The sequence below is a fragment of the Periplaneta americana genome, chromosome 15, assembly GCF_040183065.1.
Source record: "Periplaneta americana isolate PAMFEO1 chromosome 15, P.americana_PAMFEO1_priV1, whole genome shotgun sequence".
In the NCBI taxonomy this organism is placed as follows: Eukaryota; Metazoa; Arthropoda; class Insecta; order Blattodea; family Blattidae; genus Periplaneta; species Periplaneta americana.
In genome coordinates this window covers 61,890,077-61,904,371 of record NC_091131.1, presented here as the reverse complement: position 1 = coordinate 61,904,371, position 14,295 = coordinate 61,890,077, and the positions used below count along the sequence as shown (strand labels likewise).

The window sequence follows — 14,295 nt, the reverse complement described above, 5'->3', positions numbered from 1 at the left end:
TCATTATTTGGGTGTATGTCAAATAGATTTTCGTCTTAAACATTTTTATACAATATATGAAATCTTATCATACTCGGGAGGAAATTAAACACAGAATAAATATGGGAAATGCCTGTTATTATTCGGTTGAGAAGCTTTTATCATCCAGTCTGCTGTCAAAAATCTGAAAGTTAGAATTTATAAAACAGTTATATTACCGGTTGTTCTTTATGGTTGTGAAACTTCGACTCTCACTTTGAGAGAGGAACATAGGTTAAGGGTGTTTGAGAATAAGGTGCTTAGGAAAATATTTGGGGCTAAGAGGGATGAAGTTACAGGAGAATGGAGAAAGTTACACAACACAGAACTGCACACACTGTATTCTTCACCTGACATAATTAGGAACATAAAATCCAGACGTTTGGGATAGGCAGAGCATGTAGCACGTATGGGCGAATCCAGAAATGCATATAGAGTGTTAGTTGGGAGGCCGGAGGGAAAAGACCTTTAGGGAGGCCGAGACGTAGATGGGAAGATAATATTAAAATGGATTTGAGGGAGGTGGGATATGATGATAGAGAATGGATTAATCTTGCTGAGGATAGGGACCAATGGCGGGCTTATGTGAGGGCGGCAATGACCTCCGGGTTCCTTAAAAGCCAGTAAGTAAGTATGAAATCTTATCAGCAACTTTTCATAATAGTGATTACTAGAGCTAGGAAGTTGGTACCAAAACTATTAAGTTGTGTGAGCTTTGACTAAATCTCTACCGAATGAAGAGCAGTGACAGAGCTCTAAACGTCAACAAACCAGCACAAGAAACATGTACAGTCGGGTGGTAACCAAACTTGTCTTTTTGCCAAGTCATAGAAGGAGAAACACAGCACGCAAATTATATAGAAGGATAATTTTCAAATAGAATCTTCGTAATTTTCAATCTAAGATAATTTTCACATACATATAGAGTAACAAATCAAATTCATAGTGATATGTCTAAACTTTTTATAATACTTTATTACGTAACCTACATTTTAATTTATCGAAAGGCATAATCCTTCTATGAGTAGAAAAAAATATTCCAGTGCGTCGCGTGACATTTTGACATGGGGATGCGATTTTTTAAATGGTTAAAATACAGTAGTCTGCTTTCGTTATATGCGGGAGTTGCGTTCCAGAAAACAGCCGCTTATTGATGAATGTTTGAGTTAAATTTTCTAATTTTCTTTATAATTTCCTTGTAGCACAGTTATAAGGATATTTACCGGGCCGAAGCCTGGCCGTGTTTACATAAAACACGAAAGACGAAAGTGCATAGAACGAGACCGACTGCACTGTTGATAATACAGTAAATCAAAATAAGCTTCATAGTTTTCTTTTAGATTTAACAATATTTCTTCAGGGAGCGAATTTGCAAAGGTGGTAAATTGCATATGATCAAGCATACTCAAAAGCTTCAAATTGAAATTTTCAGCAAACATTTAAATATTATCAATTCTGATAACGTGCAGGATTTCATTGAACAACCGCCTATATACAATTTCCTTATCCTCTCCAGGAACTGCATCCAGCCATGATCTTTCAGATTGAGGATAATTTTCAGCAGCAAAATCATCCATGCAATCCCAAAATTCCTCAAAGTAATTTCTCGATCCTTTCTTGTACTCCTCGAAATTATGAATTTTTGTTTTAAAAAAAGCAACATATGTTACTTTTTGAAACAGAATATCAGAGTATGGAGATATTGCAGTCAATAACATTAGCAGAAAATAAAATCAAAATTCTTCAGTAAACTTAACAGCCCTCGTGCACAAACGACAATTTCATGGTCCCAGCACAATCTTCATGATCCATGAAAATGTCGCACCGCTCCCGTGAAAACAGCTTTATTGAAAGTTCCCGCATTCATCGGAACGTCATACGATGTGTTTGTGTCCTCGTCACTCGAGATTATTGAACAAGTACAATAAAATCAACAAACAATAGTTGTAATAATGTAAAAAATAATAGCTAGGCTTAATAATATAAAAGAAACGATAATGTAATATAACACGGTTCAGAGATCGAAGACATACGTCTGAGCCGTACGAGCGGTGATGAATTTGCATGCAACAGCGACTCAAGAACACTTGATAGTATTTCATACTTTATTTTTTACGGGTAAACTAGAGCCTATGGGACCTTTTTATTTTTTAAATATTTTCACAAACAAATCCTCATATAAAACTGTGACATCGATCAGACAACCTTTCCTTGTGAGTGTAGCTAACATTCCTATCGCGGGTGCAACTTACATAGTGAAATAGTACAGGGACATCATTTTATTTTTACTAACATTTTTAATATTAACCTGGCTATACCTTTACAGAACCGGAAACTCAGTTTGCTACCCCCTTCCACGACTGTAGTTCGATGATACTGGCGTAAAACACAAACAAATCACTTTACTAGGTATAGGAGAGAAGAAAAGTAGTTAATCCATTTACATAAACTGGGAAATATCGCGATTTTGAGTTCGATAATTTTCATTAGGTTTTTGTTTAATCAAAATACAGTACTGTATTAAGAATAAGTGTTTTTACTCACGAACTGAGTTATCCATGCGAACGTGTTCATTATGCAGTGTATATTATACTGTCTATAGCACATTAGCGTATAATATAGAGAAAGAAGTTAAATTGAAAACTAATCATAATACGGATATTTAAACAAATTTTTGAAAATGGTGGCCATTCATTTCGATACAGGCTTCAGTTCTTTTGTGCATATTATCGCACTATAGACTATTGCATCTAATTCCAATTGCCAGTTTCGTCCTTCGTACTAGTAACTCATGTTGAAATAATTCTGTACCTACTCTATAAAAGAGTACCGTAGGTTCCCCTAACTATGGTCCACATTTGTCACATTTTTCTTTGTACATTCAGTACTATTCATCCAGATTAAGTGAAATTTTGGCTTTGGACTCTTGTAAGTTTATATTAAATAAATATTGACATATTTGTTTGAAATTATTTAATTACAAGTGTCAAAAAATAATAAGCATTGGTACACAGGGGAGTTAGGCCTAAAATGACATACTTGAGTAAAATGACATACTATGTGTTTTGTGAAAACACTGTAAGCTGAGTTTGAATTTACAGCTCTATAGTGTACAGAAGCTGGAAACAGTGGTTACATCCAAGTTTTAGCAAGCGAAGGCGCATTTTGGTGAAGCAGGTGCAACTAAAGGAAAAAAGTGCAAGACGATATAATATTGTTGAGATATGTTACGTATTTTTTGTCATTTTAAGCTTCAGATATTAGTGAAATAATGTCCATGACTGAAAACATGAATATTTCCCTCTATAAAAAGCATTACAATATCCAAATTCATAAAGAGGTTAGGTCGTACTAGCACTACTTCTTATTCTTCTTCATTCCGGGTAAAATGACATACCACCTACTAGGCTAAAACGACATACTATGTCATTTTACCCAAGTGTATGTTTCTGACTGGAAATGAGAAGCCATATATTATTTGAATTTAACGATCATTTTACTAATGTAAGTCATGACATCGTATCTAATATAAAAAGAAAGTATTTGGTACTCATCACTATAAGCTTACTTATAATAAAAGTATATCATCTATGTTTATGTTTCCTGTAAACGAATGTGAAATCATTAATATTGTAAACAGTTTAAAAAATAATATGGCTCCTGGTATTGATGGTATTACAACAAATACCCTGAAACTTATTATCGAAGCTATTTCTAAACACTTGCCTTTATATTTAATTTGTGCATATCTCAAGGTGTATTTCCCTCAGCCCTAAAACATGCTGTGGTGATACCAATTCACAAGTCTGGTGACAAAAATAATCTTAATAATTACAGACCCATTTCACTATTACCCAGTCTCTCTAAGGTATTTGAAAAATGTATAAAAACACGGTTAATAACATTTTTAGAAAAAAATAAACTACTAAATGATAATCAATTTGGTTTCAGAAAAAAATTGTGCACTGATGATGCTATTATGGCAGTTACCTCAAAAATAATTCAACAATTAGATGTAGGAAATAAATGTCTAGGAATTTTTCTAGACTTACAAAAAGCTTTCGATACGGTCAATCACAGTATACTTGTGAATAAAATTGATAGATTAGGAATTAATGGAATTGCTTTAAAATTATTTAAATCTTACTTAAGTAACAGAACTCAAGCAACTAAAATAAATGATCACCTTAGTAAATCACGTAACATTGATATAGGTGTACCTCAGGGGACGATTTTAGGTCCTGTTTTGTTTTTAATATATCATCATCATCAACAATACGATTTGGGCCCATTGGCCCGTTTCGTCTCCACAGCAATATTAAAATTGGTCTTTCCAGCGTTTTCTAGGGCGTCCGATTCGTCTTCTCCCTTGGGGTTTATAATGGTGTAGTCGGTATGGAATGCGAGTTGGTTCCATCCTACATATATGTTCATGCCATTTATCTGTGATAGTTTCTATAATATTTGGCATATTTAGTTCCTGTCGTATGTCTTCATTTCGCTTGTGGTCCAATAAGCTATATCCTGCTATTGGCCTTAGCAGTCTCATTTCAGCTGCTTCTATTCTCTTCATTTGTTGAGCTGTCATACACCATGTTTCGGATCCATAGGTTAATGTTGGAATCGCCATTGTTTTGTAAAATTTTAAAATTGTGTCAGTCCTAACTTTCTTCTTTATATATCAACGATTTACTTAAAATTGACATTGAGAAATATTCTGGTACTCTGATTCTTATGCTGATGATACTGTGGTTATATTTAGCGGTTCGAGTTGGAATGAAACTTATCAAAATTCTAACAGTGGTATTAATATTATTAAAGAATGGCTGGATGCTCACTTACTTTCTTTGAACGTTTCTAAAACAAAATTAATACCATTTTCATTAACATCACATGGCCTCGAGCAACTAGAAATAAATAATAATATAAGTATAACTATACATGATTGTAACCTACCTACTTGCTCATGTAACGCTTTGAGTATATCCTCACAAGTTAAATATTTAGGCATTATTATTAACCAACATTTAAAATGGGACAAGCATATCTCCTTTCTGTGTAACAGATTGCGTAAAACAATCCACAAATTTTCCATTTTACGCTCTTATTTACCTGTTTATGTTCTGCGTACTGTGTACTTAGCTCTGTTTCAATCAATAATTCAGTATGGTATTTTAGGTTGGGGAGGAATGGCAAAATCGACTCTCCGTCCTTTAAATCTGCTCCAAAAAAGAATTATCAAAATTTGTCTATATAAACCTTTTGATTACCCAACGAAATTAATTTTTCAGGAATTTGGCGTATCAAATCTAGAACAAATTTATAAATAAACATTGCTGATTTACTTCCATAAAAACCACAATAAATTTAAATTTGATCCTCATGAATACCAGACGAGACAAAACTACAGTTTCTTTCTAAATACTCCCAAATGCCACACAACTGCTTGATTAAAATACAGCAGAAATTTTGGACCCAAAATATATAATACATTAATTAGACCTCACCCTGAGCTAAGTACACTTAACACACATAGATTTAAGAAACAAATCAGATTAATTATTTAATTGTTTAAGCTAATTGAGTTAAAAATTGATACTCTAATATTCATGTACTTTCGTATTTTCTGTTTGTATATAGACCCTGTTATTACATGCTGTATGTATTTTACCATTTATTAATGTGATTGTGCTCAATGAACTCTCGTAATTTTGTAATATATTTTGTATAACTGATCTGAACTGCGCCCGAGCACGAGCTTCTGCTCTTTCGGGCTGCAATGCCTAATGTAGCTCAAGTGTATAGTATTAGATAAATATTATTATTATTATTACGTTAAAAAAAATGGGCGATAGCGATTGCAAAATTGGTGTCAAATTTGTTTACAATGGCTGATTAGAGATTACTTCTGCGAAATTATGTAATATATAGTGGCATCTCTCTCATTGCTCGACTGAATTTTTCGCAAAGCTAACTGATTTTAAAATAGGTGAGATGGTGATTTCTTAAAAATATATAAAACCCTAAAGTTTCTGAAATAAATATGAATATTTATATGCATTGAATTTTGTTACTCTGATTTATCCTCTTACGAATGAGCTAGGCTTGGCGAGTGTGAAGTTTACTTGCACCTACTTCACCAAAACGCGCTTTTGTGGAAAACATTGTAAGATAAGTTTGGATTTACAGCTCTATAGTGCACAGAAGTTGGCAACAGTGATTACACGTCATGTTAGCCTTCCCTCGTCACTGCACCCTTGATGTCTCTTTCTTCGGGCCTTTGAAAACATATGATCAGGCCGTTACAAAGTGGCTGAAGAACCATCCTGGATGGGTGATTACACAGTTTCAAATTGCGGATTTATTTTCTGAAGTCTATGGAAAAGCTACAACCATCACCAATGCACTGGGTGGATTTTATTCAACAGGAATTTGTCCACTCAATTCGGACATATTTCCTGATCACTTATTTAGTCCTGCAGCGCCCACAGACAGACCTCTAACGAATGCAGTCCCTACAGACGGGCCAAGGGGTGCAACACAGAATAGCAGTTCAACAACAAGAAATGCAAAAGAACATATGATAGAGCCATCACCACTAACTGCACCAGCAGCGTAAGCGTCACAAACGAGGCCTTCAGCTCATGTGACATACCAAGAGATCTCCCCGATTCCCTCTGGCACTAGATCTGTGGCGAGAAGAAAGAGAACACGTGATGGGTCCCAAATCGAGCATCTCTTTTATTAACCAATTAAATGGGGACCAAGATGAATAGAGTGACTTCGATGGTGATGTTGAGAACGATGCATCTTGTCTGTACTGCAATGAATTTTACGGCCAATATAAACTAGAAGAAACATGGCTACAGTGCAAGAAATGTTTCTCATGTGCACACAATGAATGTGCAAGTGTATCTAAGAGAACATTTTTTTTAACTATGTAAAAATTAACTTAAGTGTGTCATTTTCAAACATACATTTCAGTTAAAGATTGTCAGTATTTTCCACTTTCTGTTTATCTTAATATATGTGTTAATGTTGTAGTATCAGTTATATATAATTGGCCAAAACAAATTTGGTAAGAATATATATATTTTTCAAGATTTCCTTAAGGTATGACATTTTAGGCCTAGTTCCCCTAGTTGTATTCTGAGTTGTCCAACTATGGTCCACTCACATATTCATGCTTGAAAGCATGAATGGACTTTATCTGGAGCTGTAATTATTCGTAAATCAATACATTGAGTTTCTAATTTAAGCGTAGAAACATAATCTAGTACAGAAGTATTAAAAATAAATGAAAAGTACATAGATTCTTTTTATTAGTACACATTAGATAAACACTCAATAAACAAATGAAATCTGAAAGTCATTTTTCTGCAATAATGAACAACTACACTCACCGGCAAAAACACCGGGCCACCTAAAGTTTCTCAATTTTTTTATGAGGTGAGAATTAGAAAATCCTTTATGAAATGAAGAAAGCATTGCTTTCCAGAAAAAAAACTTATTCATTATCATTTGCGCTATTATTTTTAACGCCAAACAATGGATATAATTAAAAGGTGTAAAAACGTACAAATTATATCAATTTTCTTCCAAATGTTCAACTGATTTTGTGGCCACCCAGATGTTGGTAATAGCGGGTATTGCCTCCCCATGACTGTATGACTGTTACCATTCGCCGATTCAACTCTTCGATCAGATTCTGGATGTCAGTCTGGTCGATTCCATTCCATTCTTTACTTAGAACATTTCGGAGCTGCTGTAAGTTGCTGTGAGGAGTTAGACGACTTCTAACTCGCTTCCCCAGCATTTCCCACATATGTTCAATAGTGTTTATATCAGGACTTTTTGCTGGCCATGTCATCCTATTCAATCCAACGTCGTGAAGGAACTCATCCACGATTCTTGCAGCATGAGGGCAAGCATTGTCATGTATTAACAGGAACTTTCCACCAATAACTGGGCCATATGGTACCACATGTTAAATTAGACCTTCTTCGATGTATCTTGGAGCAGTCAAAGCACCTCTATTAATGAAAACAAGTTCTGTGTGAGCTTCATACGAAATGCCACCCAATACCATTACTGATCCACCTTGGAAACTGACACGTGAACTGAAGGTACATGAAGAAAAACGTTCTCCTTCTCTTCTCCACACTCTTTCAAGTCCATCTGTAAATTAAATCTCGATTCACCTGTGAAGAGCACTCGTCGCCACTCCCCCAGGTTCCATTCATCCAGACGTGCCCTTACAGTTCTCTCACTCACTTTAACTTGTCTTATTTTCTTGAAGGCTCTTCTCGTCTCAATAGCTGTGGAATGGCGATTTCTTAATGTGTTTAGGACAATAAAATGGTCGTCACGAGCCGAAGTTACGCGTTTTCTCCCTGAACCGGGTCTTCTGGAATAACCTCCTGTCTCTCTAAAGCGATGGCACACTCGTTGTACGGTCGATCGAGGAATCCCAAGAACTGCAGCCACATAACGCTGACTATTCCCACCTTCTATCAAAGCAACCACTTTTGCTGAATCGGTAGGACTTAGTGACATTTGTATACAATGAAGTACTCCAATACTGCCTCCAAAGAGCTTACCAGTCTGTAGATATCTTCAGCTTAGCTCGAAATGAGTCCGAGAAGTTTACACACAATATTACAAGAAGAACGAATCTTCTTTTCAGATCATTGTTGGCTATTACGTATTCAGTAGATTTTTACGTATCACAAAATAAATGAATAACTAAATGAACCTCAGCACACCTACAATTATATAAAAAATCCTACAATTTTCAAAAATTATTATAATTAAATAATTTTAAATAATTTGGAGTTGAGTGTATATTAAAGAACAAAAGTACGGTATCAAAATAAACCAATACATTCTGAGCAAAATATTATGCAAAGAAATTCACTGATAATATTTATTTATCGTGCTGAGAACTACATTCATTAGGCTTATTTCGATTCTTTGAATCTCAACTTCTCTTGTAATTCTAAAATTGAAAATAGATCTCTCTTTTTCGAGACGCATTTGGGGTCTTCAATTTATTTTATTATGTTTTCCTTTCCATAGAATAAAATGTCTTCCATTTCTCGCCACCTCAGTAATTGCCACGTCTTACTATACATGAAACAACAGCTCCATTGTTCTTCACTTCCAAAACTTTCCCTGGCCACAATTCCTCCTCGTAAGTAACTACCATATAACTAGGTGCCTTTAACATTAATTTAACAGATTTCGTCTTCTTTTCCATATCTGACTCACTGTCTGTAAATATGGAGAGAACACCGGAAACATCATAATCTGTATCCAATTCAATTTCATTGCTCTCATAGTCACTTACAGGGACGGTTGTTTTCCTTCTACCCTGAAGTTTTCGTTTTACCGGACCATCATTCGTGCTAGTACCATTGATGCTGGAACAGCCTGTTTCTTTGTTTACTTGACTATAACGTTAAATGGTGTTTTAGAATATACTGAGATACCGTATTTGCATAAGTAAATAATCACATTGATCACATTTTATTGAAACAAATATTTCAAAATGAAATACAACTATGTTCCACGAAAAATTGTGGTACATAGTTGAGGACTTACTTCTACCATTGAGATTAAACATTTTTCACGCAGAGTCCTTAACCGCTGTCAGTGTAATTATTACGTGAAAGTAAACACTATATAGCCAGGTTTAATTGTACAAAGAATCATATATTTATAACATACCACTTCTACAGAGGAGAGCTTAATAAAACAATCACAAACTGAATGATTTCGTGTCTTCACACATCCAATAGAACGATGCACACTGACCTTGTCAAGAATCCATATCATTTCCAAGTGTAATGGTAGATAAAGCATCTATAGGGAACATAATTCCATCACAGTGGCGCCTTAAATGGCAAACACCGAACTCTTGGGGGACTAAGTAGTAAATAATGAGTTTTGGACCATAGTTTAGTGCCTGGACCATAGTTATGGGAAATTACGGTACCTTACGTACTGTAAATTCAATCTTCACTTCTGCCCGACCCGCACAGATAAAATTACTCAGACATGCTATCTACTGTCCGTCCAAGTAGTTATGCAGCAGGATCGTAGAAAGGGGGGAAATCACGTGACAGTTAATTACTTAACGAGGCCCTTTTATTTAAGTTATTTTAAACAGTTGTAAAATACTACGTAAACGTCCAATTCCTAACAGAAATTAATGTTTTCAGAAAAGAGCTAAGACAGCCCAGTTTTTACAGAGAGGAAAATATGATTCAATATTGAAAGCTTTTTCGTCACTGGAAAACGCGAACATATCTCTGGAATGTAGTATACTCACTAACTCAGTGCTGTTTACTATATGCGGCCTTGGTTCTGTGTGGAAGACAGTTAGAACTTCATTAGTAGAAGGAGTGGGAGTGAAGTACATTCAAAAACTCAGGTACAATACTAATTGAAGTAAAAATAAAATGATGTCCCTGTACAAGTACTACTTCGTCACGTATTCTTTGAACACAAGTGTCACTATTTTAGATAAAAGAACAATGGCTCGCCTAAGTTCGCTTGGGTTTCTCTAAAACTCAATCCTCCATTACCTAATCTATTCCTGTTTATTATAGTTACAATACATTTAGTATAGTGGCTGTGGCGTAATAATAACAATGTTCTCTGTGGTATGTTTATAGGAGGATGGGAAAGGATCGGACGTGTTGAAGCAGGTTTCGCTGCCGATTCTCAAATATGATACTTGCTCGAAGATATACAAAGAAATCGAATACGATTTCTTCCTTCACGACGGCCAAATGTGCACTCTGGATGATGGGGAAGGTGCTTGTCAGGTAATAGCCAAATCATCATCTCTACAACACTGTCAGTGACACGCACTGTTAACATAATTGCATGTGAAGCTTTACTCTTCCGTAATTTACACTGAAGAGAATTACTGATATAGAGCAGAAAACATATTTAAATATATTCAAGAAAATACACGTCCAGGTCGAGCTTTTTAGAATCTAGACGACAAGATGTCTTTGATCCAAACCATCTTTCTTTGTTCATGTAATATTTCTAAAAATTGTAGTTCTCAATCATTCCGGAAGTATGACACTTTTAAACTCTAGAGGAGTAATTTTCAAATGGCAAATGCATGATGATTTAGCGTGCTTCTTCTACAAGAAGTGGTATGGACCATGAGTCCATGAGTTAAACCGCAAAAGGACATACAGCCGAGTGGTATGTCTAAAAGAACAAAATATCCGCTAATGTTAATCTTCTATCTTAAGGAATTCATTGATACTCTAATTGAAATAGAAACATTAAGGTATATGATGCAAATATATGATATTTATTAACAGAAAAAGTATATACATATAATCATTTGAAACCTTACATTACACACTTTATAATTTTACACATAAATATACCATTTTTTTTTAATACAATACCTACAATTTAAATATTCAATATAAGATGTTTTTTGTTTTATCTTGCACTTGCGTCTAGTTTTGTGCAAGACTCAATTCATTTTAGTATGTTGTTACTATTAGTATTTGTTCACTTGCCTAAGTTGTACTTCACGTTTCAATGTGCAATGTGCAGCTAGCATAGGCCTATATAAATCTTCCCTTATTCTAGTATCTTCCGTTCCTCTTTCGCTACAGAAATACTTATATAGTTCGTACAAGGTCTCTCTCGTTGGTAAAACTTCATTTCGTAATTTTATTTCATAGTACTCTTTTGTCGTACCGTCGAAACTATTAAATTTAGAAATAAAACAGATAGCTAAATAGTTTCTAACCAAGTCAAAAATGTTATTGTCGGTGAGTCTAGACAATGCATACCCGCCAGAATTGAATTTATTTGTTAACTCAGTAACTTTACTTTAATTTAATAATTCTTTCCTTTTATTTTTTAGCAATAATTTTCTCCGATATTTTAGTTTTAGTGCATTTGTTCATTATTAAGAGATGCTGGCTTTCCTCCAATTTCTCCATACTGCAACACTTGATACTTTCTTCCATGCTAATTCTACATCTATAACACAAAAAAACAAGCCTATAAACTTACTTGTCTAATTATGACTTTTTTCATTAAATTCTAGCTATTTCATGTATTCTTTCCATTCTATTTTTAGCCAAAAATAGATATAGACCAAATTGCTTTTGTAACTTTGTATTATTATTATTATTATTATTATTATTATTATTATTATTATTATTATTATTATTATTATTATTCATAAGCTTTCTTATAGCTAGGTCTTTATTCATTTGTAGGAACTTTTCATTTACAACTTTTCATATCTTTTGTTTGTTGATTCAAGAACAATATGAATGTCATCTTCTCTTTGTCCACATAATGGACACATGCCTTGATGTATATAACCTCTATTATTCCTTAATCTCCAAATCCCCAGTCTGAACCAGGCCAGTCCAAATCTTTCTTTCATTTTCAAAAATTGTCCATATATGTATTCCGTCCCCATATTTTTTATACCGTACTTATTAAAAAATATTAAGAATCGCATTTCATTGATACTACTGAAATCATTTTGTCTAGTAATATTTTTACATCTTGATTTAATTAAGTTTAGGCTTGCTGCGCTGTTTCTAGTAGCCAAGTTATCCCATAACCATCCTAATCCTATATTAAAAATGTTATTTTTAATTTTCACGATTGCTTTATTTGTCGTATTTGCAATTTGATTTAATAAATATTGTTTCATAAACGTATTTTGGTCACTTGGATTCTTTTAATTACATATTTTGTGTTTCTAACTAGGATTGTACTCATGAAATTGTCCATTTCCATTTCTGTTCTAACTGCATTATTTGAAGAATTTAAACTAATATTTAATACTGTTTTACGATATGTGGCTCTTATTTTATTTAAATTTATCAATGCTTTTTCTTCTAACCCCCATAGCTCACATCCATATAATAATCTAGATTCAACAGTCGTGAAATAAATTCTATTATTAATATTGATAATATTGATATTAATATTAATATTGATATTGAGTAATTTATATATACTATTATCTATAATTTTTACTGTTTCCCTACCTACATTATACATCTTATTTATCTGATTTAACCATTCTCGTTTGTAGTTTATATTTATTCAGAGTTATTTTAAGTTCGTCGTAGTTTTTGAGTTAAATTCCTTGATAAATATATTTTCTGACATTGATCTTTCACATCCTTTTTTACAAATTAAGTTTTGTTTTATCTTTATTTAATTTCAGGTCCCAATTTATGCAATATTTTTAAATAGCATTTAACAATTGCCTCATACCCGTGGCCGTTGTTGACATTAAAAACGTGTCGTCTACGAATTGCAGTGCTGGGGTTTGCACATTCCCAAGTGTAGGCCAATGGCCGCTGTTGCTGTCTATGTCGTAACAGCTGACTTATTACTTGATATCTTACGTTCGTTATCGCACTCAGAAATCAGCTCAGATTGAAGACGCGCGCCATCTCCTACCTTTTGTTGATCGGAGTCTACACGGGTTCCCTCAATTTCATCAGCCGAATCAGTTTCAGAATTCACCGGAAGAGGTGTTGTAGCCGCCGGATTTTACTTTGCCTCTTCATGCTCCCGAGTATTATGTTCCCGATGTTGTTCAGTTGTTGACCCATTAACTCTATCCCCACGAGACTTGTTGTTTTTGTCAATTTAGTGTTCGTTTCCATAATGTCAGATGGACGTGATATGACGTCATGATTCCCATTAAGGTTATCGGACGCTTCACTTTCCTTTTGTTGACCAGAATGACTTCTGAGTGAAACTGTTGATCTCGACGTTGATTCGGCATTTTTAAACAAGTTACTCATAGTAAAGACAGTTCTAAGGGCAACAGTGACTTTCGCTTTTAAATTTCTATTAGGACATGTATTCCGCAGATTGGATAATCCGCCACAGATGCAGCATGATTGTTCCTCGTATGCAGCTACTATAATGGTGGATGGGATCGGTTTGTCAATGACTATATTAACTAGCCGTATCCCGGTATCTACATGAAATCGATATGTCGACGACCATTTTTCACTATCTACACTCAGGGACAAAAAAAACCGGACACTTCTATATTTGCTTGTATTTTGTTGCCAATTATTTCAAAATGAAACAAAACTCATTTACACAAAATAATGTTTCATTTAGCACCTTATACGACAACATTTGAAAAAAAAAATCTCTGATGAGAAAATTTACAAAAAATTACAAAGGGCGTATAACTATGGCATCGTTTGGTCTAACTGTTTTTTCATTTTATGGTGCCTT

General features: G+C 34.2%; 1 protein-coding gene across 1 annotated transcript in view; it reads left to right on the top strand.

The window, feature by feature from the left end:
- LOC138715008 (trypsin alpha-like) overlaps nt 1–14,295 on the top strand; it is a 56,411-nt gene that overhangs the window by 39,516 nt on the left and 2,600 nt on the right. Inside the window, exon 7 of the mRNA XM_069847384.1 lies at nt 10,698–10,850. Coding sequence (XP_069703485.1) covers nt 10,698–10,850 — 153 coding nt within the window. The remainder of the gene's footprint in view (nt 1–10,697; nt 10,851–14,295) is intronic.